Genomic DNA, 16,376 nt, shown 5'->3' with positions numbered 1-16,376 from the left:
AACTAAGCACAGCTACTTTCAGGCATTTCAAATTTAAACAGAAAAAAAACACATGAGACTTTGAGCAATTAATATTCAGAAACTGTTACAAAGCTGCAATTTACAGGGGCAACAGTAAAAAATGATACAATTCTAACTCAGATTTGCTTTAGGTCTAAGTATTTACAGCTTCCACACCTGAATGACACCGACAACTGTGGACACATTAATAGATGTCCAGACATGATAAATGATGACAGAAGCTGATGACAGTAGCCATTATACAGACAAGATGAAAGATGATTCCCAGGTGTCTCACGTCTCGGTGACGGACTGAGGATTCGCTACAGAGGTCATGACCTGCGTCGCTACAGTCTGATACTCATTGAAGGAAGTGCATAGAGGTTGTTCAATCTGTGGAAGCGCAGTCTTTGTCTACTTCTTGGTCTTGGCTTTGGCCTTGCCTTTGGGTTTCCCAGAATCTTCTTTCTCTTTTGTCTGCTTGCCGACTTTGACCTTCTTCTGCTGCAGAAAGGATGAAGTCATATTTTACAACCAATGAACAGCAAAAAGAAGCCAGTGCTCCTCCTGATTTGATTGTTCTTACTTTAATCATAGCGTCAGTTTGGAGGTTCTCCCCATCCTCCTCAGACTCATGCGCTTGGTTGTCCATGTCCACGCCTCCAACTTCAGACTCTCCACCACGACGGTTCTTCTTCACCGCAAGCAGCGAGTATGGCGTCAGATGGACTTCTTTATTGTAAGCTCGCGTGAATGCTGCCTTCACCTGGAGATGTTGGGAGGTAAAAATCTGAACTAGTCTGTTGGGCTTAGAAGCATCTTAGATCTAGTTCAGTAATTCAATGATGAATATAAAACATTTTATTGTGTTGTAAAATCTACTGACCTTAGGGTCCAGTTTGGAGTAGAGGTCGGGCTGATTACCCCAAACGCTGATCTCCATGATGCTGTCCACATCTTCCTTGATGAGGTGGTAGTCATCCAGCATCTGCACGGCTTCGCTGGCGCCCTCGGCCCCGTGCCGCTGCAGCGGGCTCAGCAGCGCGTGGCGCAGGTAGTGCAGGTAGTCCAGGTTAACCGCCGACCTGCTGCTCATGGTCCTACAGCAAGCAAACGCTCCGGTTTCAATTTGTACCAGTAACAGTTGTGTAAAAGGAGCCGCTGACAAGTACTAACTTTAAACTCATGTGGGAGGCCAGCTCCTGCACGATGCGGGAATGTTTACCAGCGGAGGAGTTCTTGCCGAGCCAGCTCGGAAAACTGGGGAACTGGCTCATGTATCCTCGCATGAGCTCCCCAGGCAGCACACTGGCATAGATGGCCTATCGGCACACAAACGCAGGTCAGCACGGTAATAATCAGCTTAAATTCACGTTGTGAGGATGCGTTACCTGGGTGGGCAGCAGCGACCAGTTCTGCCCCGAGCGGATCCGTTTGTCCACCAGATCTCCATCAGAGATGGAGTCAGCTGCCTTGCTGATCAGCATCAGGTGGGACTTCAGGTTACCCCTGTGATGAGAGGGTTTAATGGAGAAAGCTCTCCCACGTTTAAGGAACTTGCAGATGGTGTTTCGTACCCAGCAGCTATTGGACGAACGTTCAGGTAGTTTTCTTGGACAAAGAGCGGCGCTAGCGAGTAGTCGTGGAAGAAGAGGTCGGACTTGTCGATGAGGCTCATGCGGGCAGTTTCCTCTCCAGCAGCAAATACCTTTCTGCAGACGTCGAATGGACCCATTTTCATATCTTTGCGAGCCCTGGCAGCGTCCGACTTGCACTGGTCGTATGACATCACCTTGTCTGTGGCCGACCACATGCTCAGGTTGTGCATCACCTGAGGATAGCAGCGAGGGGGGGAGGGGGGGGGGGGCAAAGGTGATGAGTGAAGATGCAACATCTATGCGATGACTCGATCTCAAAGGTTCCGTTTTTACCTGTCGCACATCCTGATTGGAGGCCAGAATAATTTCATTAAGAGCCGGAGGCCGGATGTTGATTCCCTCCTTGAAAGCGATGGACATCATGGCTGCCTAAAGGAGGAGATAAAGGTGAACTCTAAAGTGCTTCTAGCTGGTCAACAGAGAGGCAGTCAACATGAGACCTGCCTCAGCACATTGCTCTAAGAAAATGCTGTACAGACCTTTATCTGTTCCACTCGTGGTCTCTGGAAGCGCAGGTCAAAACAGTAGTTTGCCAACGACCGGATCTTCATGTGGTTGCGATCGTTGCACATGCAGATGATGGGAATCTTTGAACTTTTGATCAGGCCAATTAACTCCTACAGGAGGTGAAAGGTCAGAGGAGTAAGACAAGATTTTATCTGCATTTGTGATGCTACAAAAGCTTCAAGTTGGAATATTCCTGTACAGGTGCTCACTTCTTTAATGATACTTCAGTCCATCAAGTTTGAAGGTCATAAAAGTATTTGAAAAAAAAAAAAAAAAAACTGAGGAATTACATTAATCTTAATCAACTTTCCCACTCGCAGCTGAATATTTCTACTCCAGAGCTTATTAAAACATACAAAGTTGATTTTTTTTGTTTTATTTCGGAATTACATCCCTGCTTAAGGTCTGTCGGAGCAGGATTTATTGGTTACCTGGATTCCTCCGCGGTCCTCGTTGCCGGCCATGCCGTCCACCTCGTCCATGATGAGCACGTGCTTGTTGCTCACCGTCTGAGATGTGCCTACGAACCACAAACCAGCGCTATAAACACCACAAAGGTTTCTTTAGATCCTAAAATATAGTCACAGTTTCCAAATGCGGGAAGAATTTCTTGTGATTGACGACATTTGCAGAGGAAAACATTCCACAGTCGCATCCGTCCATACATTTAATCCAACCAAAATCACCTTTGTAGAAGTTTTCGATGCTGGTGTTGTTGACTGATTCTGCAACAACATCCTTTAGATTGTTTTTGCTGCGCGTACAGCTGGCATTCATCTCCACATAGCTGAAGCCCAACTCCTATTGGTTGCCGTGACAACAACGGTGAGAGGAGAAAAGTTCAAAGTTCAAAAGTTCAACTCAAAAGCCAGTGAAACCAGACTGGAACAAGCTGAAAAGAGAAGCTGGTGAAACTGGAAGGCTGTGCACTGACCTCACAGACCAGGGAAGCTGTGGTGGTCTTGCCCACCCCCGGAGGTCCAGATAGCAGAGCAGCTTTGTATCCTGATCCGTCATCTTTTCCTCCAAATTTTCCAAACTTTGCTGCTACACAGATGGATGAATAATAAATTAATTTAAAATAAAAATAAAAAAACTCGTTGAGTTAAACTGTCCATGTACCGGGGGGCTTCAGAGCTCCTCCAGCGTGGTGCCGGTGCCAGTTCTGCAACCAACGGAGCAGCTTATTGGCACAGCTCTGCTCTCCCTGCTGACCGATCACAGCCTTCAGAGACCGCGGGCGGTACTTGTCAACCCACAGCAGAGCCACTTCCCCCCCTGTCTGTGGCGGGACCGATGTATCCGGGGGTGAAGAAGACGTGTTGGAGGAGGAGAGGCCCAGTTCCCTGCGAACGGTCTGAGCTGACCCTCTTCCAGACGGCGTTCGAGCCTCTCTTGTCCTGGCTGTGTGGCCTTGGGCCAGGCTGGTCTTTGATGGGCTGGGGGTGTGGGGAGATGTGGAATTACCTTTTGAAGGAGAGATCTTCTGGGCTGTAGGGGTGCTTTTGGAGGCTTTGCTGGGAGTTCTGGTCTTTGAGGCTTTGATCTAAATACCAATAAAATTATGAATACAGAGAGGGGAAAAAACACAGTAACAACAACAGAACAAGCTATAACACCTTAATAAAACACTTGTGCTTTTTCCCCTAAAGGAAAAAAAAGGAAAATTTAACAGATGACAGGATGGTACGAGCACCAACCTCAGCCTCGGCAGCGATCTCGTACTTGGATTTCTTTCCTGGTTTGGTTCTGATCAGCTCCAAGAGACCGTCCTCATCCAGGATCTTTGTGCCCAAACTCTCCGCCTGTGTATGGAGTTAATTGCATGTTAGGTACAAATAGTTTCCATCCATTCTCTACCGCTTATCCGGGGTCGGGTCGCGGGGGTAGCAGCCTAAGGAGAGAAGCCCAGACTTCCCTCTCCCCAGCTACCTCCTCCAGCTCATCCGGAGGGATCCCCAGGCGTTCCCAGGCCAGTCGAGAGACATAGTCTCTCCAACGTGTCCTGGGTCTCCCCGGGGGTCTCCTACCGGAGGGACATGCCCTGAACACCTCACCAGGGAGGCGTCCAGGGGGCATCCTGACTAGATGCCCAAGCCACCCCATCTGGCTCCTCTCAACGCGGAGGAGCAGCGACTCTACTCCGAGCTCCTCCCGGATGGCAGAGCTTCTCACCCTATCTCTAAGGGAGAGCCCAGCCACCCTACGGAGGAAGCTCATTTCAGCCGCTTGTACCCGTGATCTTGTTCTTTCGGTCATTGCCCAAAGCTCATGACCATAGGTGAGGGTAGGAACGAAGATCGACCGGTAAATTGAGAGCTTCGCCTTTCGGCTCAGCTCTCTCTTCACCACAACGAACCGGTGCAGAGTCCGCATTACTGTGGACGCCGCACCGATCCGCCTGTCGATCTCCCGCTCCATTCTTCCCCCACTCGTGAACAAGACCCCGAGGTACTTAAACTCCTCCACTTGGGGCAGGATCTCCTCCTTTACCCGGAGAAGGCACTCCACCTTTTTCCGGTCGAGAACCATGGCCTCGGATTTGGAGGTGCTGATTTTCATCCCAGCCGCTTCACATGCGGCGGCGAACCGATCCAGTGATAGTTGGAGGTCACGGGCCGATGAAGCCAACAGGACCACATCATCCGCAAAAAGCAGAGACGCGATCCTGAGGTCACCAAACCAGATCCCCTCAACACCATGACTGCACCTAGAAATTCTGTCAATAAAAATTATGAACAGAATCAGTGACAAAGGGCAGCCCTGGCGGAGGCCAACCCTCACCGGAAACGAGTTCGACTTACTGCCAGCAATTCGGACCAAACTCTGGCACCGATCGTACAGGGAGCGGACAGCCCGTATCAGCGGGCCCGACACCCCATACTCTCGGAGGAACCCCCACAGGACCCCCCGAGGGACACGGTCGAATGCCTTCTCCAAGTCCACAAAACACATGTGGACTGGTTGGGCAAACTCCCATGCACCCTCGAAGACCCTGCTGAGGGTGTAGAGCTGGTCCACTGTTCCACGCCCAGGACGAAAACCACATTGCTCCTCCTGAATCCGAGGTTCGACTATCCGGCGGACCCTCCTCTCCAGTACCCCTGAATAGACCTTACCAGGGAGGCTGAGGAGTGTGATCCCCCTATAGTTGGAACACACCCTCCGGGAATAGTTTCATTCATTGTTATTTTGCCTCTGATCAGACTCAGAAACGTTCTTCACCTTCTCAAGTTTGGAGACTCCACTGTCTCTACCCTGAACCAGGTAGGTTGTCCTCTTACTGATGTTGCCCGTCACCTTGCCTCCGTAGCGCTCAATGAGGGACTTGGTCTCGTCCCGCTCCATGGACTCAAGGACGCCGGTCAGCACGAACACGCAGCCCTCCAGGCAGTTCTCTGCTCCCTGGACAACACAGTCAGTATACGAATAACAAACTGAAGGTTCTCTCGAGGGGTTGTCCTGTTACCTGCGGGATTTCCTTTGATCCCAGAGCTCTGGGACCCTCTCTGTTGAGGTAATTCCTATAAGCTGTAGCATTGACCTTCTTCTTCTCTGAATCTTCTGGACTTGTGGTTGTACTCTGATCACATGTGAGGGGAAATCATTTAATTTGCCGTTCCAGGTTTGTGAAGGTTGCGTGTTTGCCTTTATACAAAGAAAATGTTTTCACCTCTTGTTTCCTGGGAGAAAACTTAACTGAGGCTGACTCAGTTTCTGCTTTGTGGGCGACCTTCTTGTCTGAGATTGATGAAATGATTGGCTCCTTCCTGGGAGAAAACTTTATTTTTCTGGGTGAAATGGTCATTTTGCTCCCTGGCGATTCATCCCTTTTCTTCATCATTGCCAGTTTAGAGCTGGTTTTAACTGGGGCTGGACTCTTTTTTGGAGACGGGCCGCTCGCATTCTGGGTTGTGTTGATCCGCTGGCCTTTTTTTGCCAGACTGCCCCCTTTTTCAACAGCAGAATCTGAGCAATTCTGTTTGTGAGATGTGGCAGTTTCCTCCTCAGAGCCTTGACGAGCCTGAAGGAGGAGCGATGGAGTCAAATTTAACAGCAACCACCAGTAACAGTTGTGTCTCTGGGATTCTTCTAATCACCTTCTTTGCTTGAGGCTCCTCATCCAGCATTGCAAGTGTTCTGCCAAATTCCTCGTCCTCATGGATCTGCTTTTCCAGCTGAGAAGAGTTCAAATCAGGAAATCAAAGCACAATGATGAGGTTTATTTACAATCTTTTTTTTTTACATGTTTGCTTGAAACATGCATAAAAGAATAAATGAAGGGGAACATCTTACCTCCATGTCATCATCCCTTTGCTTATCACTCATCAGTTCAATGCTGTCCTGAGTTGGCTGAAGAGTAGATGAGAACATTTTTTTATTATGCTGATGGTGAGATTAGTGCAGCATAGATGATGAATCAACACTCACCGCTTTTCTTTTGACGCTGGCAACGAGTTTCTTCTCCGAGCGCTGAACAGTACCTTTGCCAAAATAGTCCAAGGCAGATGTGGGTGTTTGTTTTGGTTGAGGAGGTTGAGTTGACTTTGGAGTGACAGGGGACGTTGCGACTTTACTCGCAGGTGTGACTGGAGACTTCATCCCCATCTTGACTCCCTTCTGAGGGCCATTGACATCAGACTTTGTTGACTTGCCTTTAGAGACTTCTTTTAAGGTTTGAAAAGTGTCACTGTCCGAATCTATTGTTGGAAAATAAGTAAATAAAAATCACCTGATTCCGACCCGATTCATCAACATGCATCCCATTCAGATTGTGTTACTCAATGTCCGTGCTAAGATCAACTCTAGTTCAACCCACCTGTTTCAGAGACATACTGCACAGGATCTTTTCTAGGAGGGGACTGTTTCTTGCTCACTTTCTGTTTCCCTTTAGGTGATTTTTTTGATTTCTTTACCAGGTCCTCATCCTCAGAGTCTGACCAACATAAAAAAGAAGCTTCTCATTCAATCCTTGAATTGAAAATAAGTTTTGATAACATGATTTGTGCATTATTATTTAAAGGCAACTCATTGACACCGGTTTAAAGCATTTTATCTGGTAATTTCCTAATTTGAGCAGAGCTGGTAAATAGCAGGTGTAAATATTCAAGGTTACAAAGAAATGAATGCTGCATTAAGACAGTCACCACACCTGAATCTATAATAGCGATCTTCTTTCGCTTCTTTTTCCCACTATTTCTGCGTTTCTCCTGCGGTTTTGAGCCTCCGACCTGGGGAAAAAAAATCAACACTTTAATGAAGGAGCTAATGATAGATATCAATCATCAAATCATCAAAGGGGGATTCTCTTGCCTTGGATGCATTCTGATTTTTCTTTTTCGCATCGTCATCCGAGGAGAGAAGCTTCTTCTTGTCCGTCTTGACGTCTCTGTTCTGGGGCGACCGCTGCGCTGCATGCTTGGACGAAGACGGGGGGAAGAACCGTCTGATGTCCTGTTTCCAGAAACATTGATGTTTGCTTGAATTATGTTTGCAAGAGAAAGTGTTTTAATCGGTGACTAATCCGGAGTTAAGAGTGACAATGTTTGCAAGGAACTGTGGGTAATTTTAGCAAAGCATCAAATTATAAGGCAGCAAAAGTTGTTAATCATGTACTAACATAATTGCCGGATAAATTAACTCAGCAGGTCGAGGTTTTACCAACTTTAGCTGTAGCTAACAGTGCAGTTAACCGCTTTCCAACGCGGTGTGCACCTCCAACAACTGATGGGGAGGAACAGCAAATTCAGCCACAAAACAAGAGTTTCAATCACTTTGTGTCCACGGACATCTTGTACACAGCAGAAATAAACCATGGCAGTACGCAACATACCATCATGATGGTGTTTCTTCGCCGTTTAGGGTCACAACAGTTGTCAAAAACTGGAAATCCTTCATCTGCTTGGCGCGAAGCAGAATTCTCTTGTCGCCTAGAGATGACGCAAACCGCGAAATGAGCGGCACGTGATTACGTCAGTCCGCGTGCGCGCAGTTGGTACTCTAAATAATCTGATTTCTCTTAACAAATCTCCAATATAACTTGGTAACAATAACTCAGCAACAGCAGCAAAGTCATGGAAAAACAAATATGAAACTGAATAAAAGGATATTTAAAAAATGTTACGATTAAATATGAATGCTATTGAATATTATATGAACATATGAAATCTATTCATTACGCCACGGTAATTCATTTGCCTTTTAATTAGTATTTATTTTAAAAGAAAATCAAACAGATTTGGCATATTTTCATAATATTCGAGCTATTTTTAATTTTAATTTAAGAACAAGTCACCACAGAATGTACAGATGTATATTGTAAATTACATTCACCATGGATTATTTTGATGGACACGTAATACTTAAAAAATATAAAACCCAAGTTCAAGGTTTCCTCATTTGAAAAGTTCCAATATCAATGTTTTTGAAAAAACGTACTGATCCATTTCAGATGTTTAAATTGCTCTGGATACAAACGTTAGTCATAATTACAAAAAAAAAAAAAAAAAATCAGTACTGTTGCCAATGAATTTTTGAAATATAAAATTTGATTCCATTTTACAACAATATATTTTTTAACCTCACCATTTGCAGATCTGTATTATAAAGTGAATAAACACACTCCAGGCCCACTTTGTTGTAAATTTGTTTCTCATCTCCAATAAGTAAAGAAGTTCAGCCAAAACTATAAGCAGCACATTAAAAATTAAAAGAAAAAGGCAATTGAATTGGAAAAATCTGTCATTTTATTGGTCAAACTGGGACATGGGATACATCTATTCAACGTCTTTACTACAATAGTCGTCTGGATGTAATCCGCTCCTCTCTAACCAACGTGGCCGGTTGGATCGTGGCTGCGAAAAAGGAAGAAAAACAAGTTTGAGACAAAGACGTGATCTCAGGCAGTCAACGCAAAGATTAAAACATATGCATCAGAAATTCAGAACCTAAACAAGAGACATCTTATCGAGAAAACAAACTAAATAGAATACTGGTGAAAGCATGACTGCTACAATCCCACAAATCTCCATCCTCGATCTCCAAAAATTCATAAATGGAGGTCCTGGTGTAAAAGCATTTATCTCAAATCTACACCACATTTTAAATTACCATTTTCATGCAATTATTTAAGTTTTCAGCTTCACCCGTCACACTTCATTGCAAGTTGATGGGAAAGTCACAACAGAACTTCTGTCCCAGCATCAATGAGAACATCTGAGACCTTAAAATCTTTGAGACACCTTTTGGCCTCTGATCACCACAACTGATCTGTCACACTATGAGTCTCTTATGAGTGAGTGATGCAGACTATAGTTTAATACCTCAAAAGTTTCAGAAAGGTGTGACTCAACATTACAGTTTTTTAAAGCTACCAAGTAATGATATGGGCCTATATGGCTGAAAATATGGAAATAACTGCATAAAGATCCAAGTATTCATGCTTGCACATCTTATGAATAAGCAAATACCAAAACCTAATATTTTCCTATATGAACAGAGGAAATCAAAATTAGGAGAACGCCGTCTAACCTGCGAGTGTTGATGCACTTTTACTGTTCTGGGTCCACAACAGTTCCCTTCTCAGATACATAAATACCGTCCAAGAACTTCCTGATATCCTTATTTTTGACTGTGGTGGCCTGTTGGATAAGAGCAGCTGAAACAGAACAGTTGAAATGATTACCAACAAAAGGAGAGAAAGAGCATGATTTTCAAATGAAAGAGACTGAAACAGACTCAGTAATTCAACCCAAAACTGAATAAAATCAGATCACCAATAAGCAACATTCAGCTGCTACCAAGATTAGTCCGTGTACCAGAAATATGACTGATGAAAACAGCCCGCCAGGAAGAAGCAACAGATTATCACACAAAAATGTTGAGTCGTCCCATTGTGGTAAAGTCATTGTATCTCAAGATCACAATTTATGCAAACATACATTCCTGCATGTAACCCAAACATGCCCCTCTCTCATATGATCACAGGTTTCAGTCACAACAGACAGATTTGTTGCATATTACAAATTTAAATGGAGATAAAAAAATAAAACAATTACCTGAGTTCGACACCAGCTCAATGTCGTTACCCTCAAGGATCAGCTCATCCTTTTGGGCTGCAGATACGGCACAGTTCACACCTAAATGAGAAGGTTGAAACTTTTAATCATCAACACCTCTGTACAACATTAAAACAGAACTAAGCACAAGGGAGGAATACAATTTCAGATTATATCCAGGAGCAGGGAAAAGGGGAAAAAAACAAAACAAATGTAGATCCATGAAGGTAATATTTAAATAAAGCCAAATTATTAGGACAGTCGCAATTTATAAAAAAACAAAACAACTATCATTTCTGAGATCAGATTTTGGCAACAGAGAACACTACAGTTCTGACAAGATTCCTGCACTCTTACCCTGCCTCATTCGGACACGGCGGATGTACTTCTCTCCCAGAAAGTTCCTGATTTCTACTATACTTCCATTTTCCTGGATGACAACATTGATGGGGAAATGGGCATACACGGAGCGCATTTTGTAGCGGAAACCCTATAGTCAAAAACAATGAAAAGACTTAAGTGATAACAAAAACACACAATGGCTGTCTGGAAACACTGCACGAGCACAAAATACACAAAACCCTTTATAAACGGCTATAGAAGAACCATAAAGAACGTGGTGTCAAAGAATAGATGAAGCCTCACCAAAGTGACTCCCTTGATCATGTTCTGGACATGGCTGCAGATGGTGCGAACTGTAGCCAGCTCCTTTCTGTTGCCCCACCACTTGTCCACACGAAGCTGAGGACCAGCAGCAGGAACTCAGATTAAACATCATCACACACTACTAATGACACGACCTGTGATTGTCAATGCTTGTCGATCCTCCAATGACTTAACTCCACCACAAAGCTTGTCGCTCTTTTTTCATACCTTTTTGTGCTTCTTGCCCAGAAGGCAAAGCTCCAGGTTGATGTGGTTGAACTCCCTGACGAGTTTCCCGCGGGGCCCCTTGACGATGACCGTACGCCCCTTCAGCCTCACCTCGACTGTTGGCACACAACACATCAGCAGGTTAGAAACCAGGTTGTGCTCAAGATTCATGCGAGAAAAATCATGGAGCTGCCAACTGACCGAAAATCAAACCAACCTTTGTCGGGGATGTCGACAGTCTGACTGCTGAGAATAGTCTTCATTCTGCAGAGCACCAACAACCAATGTTAATCATCTCCAACTCAATGTGACAGCATTGAATACAATATTTGGCGCTGTGAGAAGGCGAAGGCTGTCTGGACTTCTGTGCTCCCAACACAACAAATTCTGTATTCTATAAATACTACTATAATATAATGCATGGCAACGAAACACTTATTACGTTATGCTTTTAAGCTAGGCTATACTAGCGTAGGAGCTAGTGCTAATGAAGCTACAACAGGAACTTAAACAACCACCAACTTAATGATGGAGGAAACTGGGGAAAACCTTCTGAAATCGAAGTAACAGCTTAAATGACAAAGTTACCAATAATAACCGTATGCACAACTTTTATTTATCAAGCATGTTTGAGTCCGGCCTTCATTAACCAAAGCCAACACGTCAGGACTGAGACGAGTGGGATCAACGGTAGAAAAACACGATCTAATACATCGGCCACTGACAAATATAGCCTCTGTTATCAAATATTATGCGGTATATTAATTTTGGTTTAAACACAAGTCAAAATCATGTTTGTTAAAGTCAGATTGAAGTAGATTAATCCCAGGGACAAAACTCGCGACAATCCTCACCTCGCCGGTAGCAGAGGAAAGGAGGAGCAAAGGACGTCATCACGCACAAGTAGCGGATGTACGTGCCGCTGCCAGCCATAAGCAAACAGCCGCCGAGCCTCGTCACTCAATTAGAAATGATTGCAGTAAACGCTGTTTTGTCTTTGTGCGTATTGTAACACGTCTATCAAATACAGAAATACAACTATATGAGGCAATATTGTCTGATTAAGCCAGTCGTAAACCAACAATCTAAAATCCGTCCAAATATTGTTAATCAAACTCTGTAGACAGCACTTGAACACAGCACCAGGCAAAAGCAATCGATTTCGGCTTTTGCTCCCCGATGACGGTGGCTGGTCGGCTAAAGTCATGGCGTTGTTCAAGCAAAACTGCAGCATTGTTAGTCGTTTCTTCACAAACCAGCTGTTGCTGACTCACACCTACAGCACACGGGTTAGTGTTTTTACTGATTGGCAAAATACTTTCGGCCGTTGATGACATGGAGCTTTTACTTAATGTCTCGGCGACTACAGACGGTGTTAGCCTGGTCATGGGCCTCATTACGTCGTTTGTGACGATGCTTGTTGTTTTCAAAGTAGCATTAAGAGTTCACACGTAAAAATTCCTTAAAGTCTTGTATGGTGTATTATTGCTCAAATTGACTTTTACACCAGTTTCTCTTCTTTATCAGTTTCATACCAACAGTCTGTCAACTGCTGTGAACTCAGCGCCTGAACGCGCTGAAAGGAGGAAACATCTGGATGGAGACGGGCCACATCTGCAAGACTTCATCTCTGGAGACCTGGCTGAGAAAAGCAAGTGGGCAGAATACAGAGGCAACCTGAAGAGGGAGAAGGGAGAGAGGTGAAGAGACAGTTCATGATCATTAACAGATAGATGATGATCCCGTTACTCAGTCAAGTTACCAGCCATAACCTCCAGGATCGTCAAACTTAACCAGCATTTAGCTTTAGAATCTGAAAATATGTATGTTCAGTGACCAGTAGCTTTAGAATCTGAAAATATGTATGTTCAGTGACCAGTAGCTTTAAAATCTGTAAATATGTACGTTCAGTGACCAGTTTTCATTAGTCATCTGATCATTTATGGGGGTGATTTGTTTAAATATCAATATTGTTGTGTATAAGGAGCAATTTACATTCTTTGTGCACTCTATGGAAACATCTTTTAATAACTTTGGTTGCATTTGAAAAGGTGGTGTTATTTTTGAGGATTTTTTATTCACATTACTATAATTAGATTTTTACAAAGGGACATTTTGTTTCATCTCAAACTTTGTGTCAGATTGTACATAGACAAACTGTGATGGAAAGTTTTTAGTTGAGCTTTGTTGAACTTGCTGATGTTCTTGTGACAGACTGAGGCTTCCTCCATGGCTGAAAACAGAGATCCCTATTGGAAAAAACTACAACAGACTAAAGAACACATTGAGAGGCCTAAATCTGCACACAGTAAGTTGAGTCTAGAGCCACAGAGGACGCAAGAATTTGTCACAAATAATGGGGAAAATTATTGTTCAAAGACTTCCTTTTTTTTAGTGTTTATTCTCCACCCAATTTCCCTGATAAAGAAAGGAATTGCATATATTTAGGTCAAGGATATTGACACTTTTAATATCATTTCCTACATTTACATCTTTTCTACACATTGAAAGAGAATTCTTTATATCTTTGATAAAATTGCCATTTAGGGAGCGCAGCTATTCTCATTCCACGCATCATAATTATGAGTTTAACATCAGACTAGACTTTTCTTAAAGAAATAAGTGCATAAAAATAACCGATTCAATCCGGAGTTTGTTGATTGTCAGGTGTGTGAGGAGGCCAGGTGTCCTAACATTGGGGAGTGTTGGGGAGGAGGAGAATATTCCACAGCTACAGCCACTATTATGGTAGGCAGCACTCTTCCTTCAGTTGTAATTATTCATTTCATCCTTTAATTAAAAAAATTGCTGCGTTTCAGTAACTTTGGTCAATGGTCCATCTAGATCTAAATGGACTGCTTGCACATGTTCTGTCTGCTGATCATGTTTATTTTGTGTTTTTTGCCTCTATAGCTGATGGGGGACACATGCACCCGTGGGTGCAGGTTCTGTTCTGTAAAGACGGCTCGACAGCCCTCGCCGTTGGACCCAGATGAGCCTTACAACACAGCCAAGGCAATCGCCGCCTGGGGTCTGGATTACGTTGTTCTCACCTCAGTTGACAGGGACGGTAATGGCCTCCTATCTCATTGTGTCCACCACATATGAATCCTCTCGTTCTCAGAGCAAATTAAGGAACGATTCTGTTGATTTGCTTGTTAAAATTCCCCTTTTTCTTAATTCCATAGACGTTGCGGATGGAGGGGCTGAGCACTTTGCCAAAACAGTCTCAATTCTGAAGGAAAAGTATGATCTCCAGTCCCTCCTAGTTATGGGGTGTTTAATGAACTGGGAATAGTAATGACTAAATATTGACTTTAACCATCTTTTTCAAGGAGCCCTCAGATTTTGGTCGAGTGCCTGACCCCTGATTTTCGTGGTGACCTGGTAGCTGTAGAGAAGATCGCTCTGTCGGGTTTAGACGTGTATGCGCACAATGTGGAGACGGTGCGCGAGCTACAAAGGTACTTATTTCCTGCTGTTGTTAAGAACCAACTTCCTAAAATGTTTGATTTATGTGATAAAATATAGACCTGTTCTCTTTTTAAACAACTTTTAAAAGGCATCTGAAGAAGAGAATCACATGATTACTTAGAAAAGAAGTGGAAAAAGGCTCATATATTATTTTTTAATCTAATTATGTCTTCATATAATCTTAAATTTGGACTGTGAATAAAATTAAAATTCAATTCAGAAGTAGGATAGTCATGTACATTTTCATCACAAGAGGGAGCGAGAGGGCCACTTCCCTGGCAGCTATTGTTCAGGTACCTCCGTAATTTACTGGACTTATACTGTAATCTAATTACAGACATGTCCGTGACCCCAGAGCCAACTTTGACCAGTCACTGAGCGTCCTGAAGCACGCCAAAAAAGTTAAACCCACTCTGCTCAGCAAGACCTCCATCATGTTAGGACTGGGAGAAACTGACCAACAGATATTAAACACCTTGATGGGTGTGTGTTCGCAGTAGCATATTCAATTTTTAGATCATTTTTCTCACTTTACTGCTATAATACTGCAGAGCTTCGAGAGGCTGGAGTGGACTGTTTGACACTTGGCCAGTACATGCAACCCACCAAGCGCCACCTAAAGGTAAGCAGGTTACAGTTGATTTGATTTCTGGTTTGTTAGGTGGTTTTTTTGGTGAAAATATGTGCAGGTAGTGAATTTTGTGTTTGTGTGTAGGTGGAAGAATACATCACTCCAGAGAGGTTTTCCTACTGGGAGAAAGTTGGAAATGATATGGGTTTTGTTTACACGGCCAGTGGTCCACTGGTGCGGTCCTCCTATAAAGCAGGTAAACTTGATCTCCAGTTTAAACCATTACCATTAGCTGTCTAAGAATAATCAGTAGTCAGGTCTGGAGTCATGGTTTCAAACAATCCTAAATGAGCTTCTTTACAAGTCTGAGAAAATATTTCAATGTGTTTTTAATGTTGGCAGGCGAATTCTTTCTGAAGAATCTGCTCAAGGAGAAAAAGGCCGAAGAGGCGATGGCTGATGGAAAAGCACCAAGCTCACTTTAGGTTGCACCTCACAGGTGATTTTCCATATTATGGATTCACATCTGTGCAGCAGCTGCTTGAACAACCACTAATTTATTGTGACAGGCTCTAAAAGACACTAAATTGCGATGGATCACCTTTAGCAGGATTTTTTCATGTTTATCCAGCAACAATACATCAATTTGAGACAAAACTCTCACCTTATTGAGAGTTTTTAATAATCAAATGTAAAAGATATGCAAGGACAGGAGTGGGATATTTATACTGACAGCCCCCCCAATAGCTAACATTCATCAAATTTGCAGCATAACAACTAGATTTCACATTTTGCTTTTACAATAAACAAGTTTCACCGCAGCTACTGTTCTGTTGTACCTGACAGATGTTCAAACACTGAATAGACAACATTCCTGTCCACAAGTCCTTGACTGTTTCTTTGGTGATGCCTGTGGGAAAGGATCAAAGAGGGGGAGCTGCACCAGTCTAACCACCCCCTGTGCTGATTGAGGGTTTTAAAAACCCTCAGCTGCCTCCCCTCCAGGTCACTGGACACCAGGTTAAAGAACTCATAACCTTCCTGCTCTGAACTGTGTGTGTTGCTGGGAGACAGATGTAGTTTCAGCCTGTTTAAGACTTGTAATTATGGCTCAAACACCTTTAATATCTGTCCATTTTGTAGGTATTTAACAGGAATTTTAATGATGTAATGAAGATTGTAAGACAAAAATCTTTAAAATAAATGTATTATATTTAAAATCAAACATCATCCCAC

The 16,376-nt window shown here is 43.5% G+C and overlaps 3 protein-coding genes across 5 annotated transcripts; 1 reads left to right on the top strand and 2 right to left on the bottom strand.

Moving 5' to 3' along the window:
- Positions 1–55: 55 nt before the first annotated feature.
- Positions 56–8,153, bottom strand: rfc1 (replication factor C (activator 1) 1). 2 transcript variants are annotated; one of them, XM_057034971.1, is made up of 23 exons: positions 7,999–8,153; positions 7,479–7,619; positions 7,318–7,396; positions 6,985–7,101; positions 6,597–6,865; positions 6,462–6,518; positions 6,266–6,343; positions 5,839–6,189; positions 5,635–5,748; positions 5,391–5,570; positions 3,866–3,970; positions 3,288–3,711; positions 3,100–3,212; positions 2,852–2,966; positions 2,597–2,685; positions 2,138–2,275; positions 1,932–2,027; positions 1,578–1,831; positions 1,392–1,509; positions 1,177–1,322; positions 887–1,100; positions 587–766; positions 56–504 (listed from the first exon to the last, which is right to left on the bottom strand). In XM_057034971.1, the coding sequence occupies exons 1-23, from the start codon at positions 8,002–8,004 to the stop codon at positions 415–417; spliced, it is 3,474 nt and encodes a 1,157-aa protein (XP_056890951.1). In that variant the 5' UTR covers positions 8,005–8,153; the 3' UTR covers positions 56–414. The 2 variants fall into 2 exon arrangements, with proteins under 2 accessions (XP_056890951.1, XP_056890952.1); XM_057034972.1 differs by having other exon boundaries at positions 3,100–3,209.
- A 735-nt stretch (positions 8,154–8,888) lies between these two features.
- rpl9 (ribosomal protein L9) lies at positions 8,889–11,546 on the bottom strand. Its single transcript, XM_057034977.1, has 7 exons — positions 11,313–11,546; positions 11,096–11,211; positions 10,868–10,963; positions 10,580–10,712; positions 10,223–10,303; positions 9,696–9,822; positions 8,889–9,019 (listed from the first exon to the last, which is right to left on the bottom strand). Exons 1-6 carry the CDS (start codon positions 11,356–11,358, stop codon positions 9,716–9,718), a joined length of 579 nt encoding a protein of 192 aa, XP_056890957.1. The 5' UTR covers positions 11,359–11,546; the 3' UTR covers positions 8,889–9,019; positions 9,696–9,715.
- Positions 11,547–12,226: 680 nt separating this feature from the next.
- Positions 12,227–16,365, top strand: lias (lipoic acid synthetase). 2 transcript variants are annotated; one of them, XM_057034976.1, is made up of 12 exons: positions 12,227–12,384; positions 12,623–12,795; positions 13,310–13,403; positions 13,763–13,843; positions 14,009–14,165; positions 14,284–14,341; positions 14,431–14,559; positions 14,907–15,052; positions 15,121–15,191; positions 15,285–15,396; positions 15,543–15,639; positions 15,987–16,365. In XM_057034976.1, the coding sequence occupies exons 1-11, from the start codon at positions 12,301–12,303 to the stop codon at positions 15,623–15,625; spliced, it is 1,188 nt and encodes a 395-aa protein (XP_056890956.1). In that variant the 5' UTR covers positions 12,227–12,300; the 3' UTR covers positions 15,626–15,639; positions 15,987–16,365. The 2 variants fall into 2 exon arrangements, with proteins under 2 accessions (XP_056890956.1, XP_056890955.1); XM_057034975.1 differs by having other exon boundaries at positions 15,543–16,365.
- Positions 16,366–16,376: the final 11 nt, after the last annotated feature.

The sequence above is a fragment of the Takifugu flavidus genome, chromosome 6 (assembly GCF_003711565.1).
Source record: "Takifugu flavidus isolate HTHZ2018 chromosome 6, ASM371156v2, whole genome shotgun sequence".
Lineage (NCBI taxonomy): Eukaryota > Metazoa > Chordata > Actinopteri > Tetraodontiformes > Tetraodontidae > Takifugu > Takifugu flavidus.
The sequence above is the reverse complement of the archived record's forward strand: the minus strand, read 5'-3'. Positions and strand labels throughout refer to the sequence as shown.

Excerpts from the sequence above, each read along its gene's own strand:
- rfc1 (XM_057034971.1), bottom strand. Across the intron at positions 5,571-5,634 it reads GATCAAAGGAAATCCCGCAG|GGAGCAGAGAACTGCCTGGA; the intron begins GTAACAGGACAA and ends TGTGTTGTCCAG. Across the intron at positions 2,028-2,137 it reads CACGAGTGGAACAGATAAAG|GCAGCCATGATGTCCATCGC; the intron begins GTCTGTACAGCA and ends CTCCTCCTTTAG.
- rpl9 (XM_057034977.1), bottom strand. The coding sequence starts at position 11,358 with ATGAAGACTATTCTCAGCAGTCAGACTGTCGACATCCCCGACAAAG. Across the intron at positions 10,964-11,095 it reads TGGGCAAGAAGCACAAAAAG|CTTCGTGTGGACAAGTGGTG; the intron begins GTATGAAAAAAG and ends GCTGGTCCTCAG. Across the intron at positions 10,304-10,579 it reads CCGTGTCCGAATGAGGCAGG|GTGTGAACTGTGCCGTATCT; the intron begins GTAAGAGTGCAG and ends CTTCTCATTTAG.
- lias (XM_057034976.1), top strand. The coding sequence starts at position 12,301 with ATGGCGTTGTTCAAGCAAAACTGCAGCATTGTTAGTCGTTTCTTCACA. Across the intron at positions 14,560-14,906 it reads ACGGTGCGCGAGCTACAAAG|ACATGTCCGTGACCCCAGAG; the intron begins GTACTTATTTCC and ends ATCTAATTACAG. Across the intron at positions 15,397-15,542 it reads GCGGTCCTCCTATAAAGCAG|GCGAATTCTTTCTGAAGAAT; the intron begins GTAAACTTGATC and ends TAATGTTGGCAG.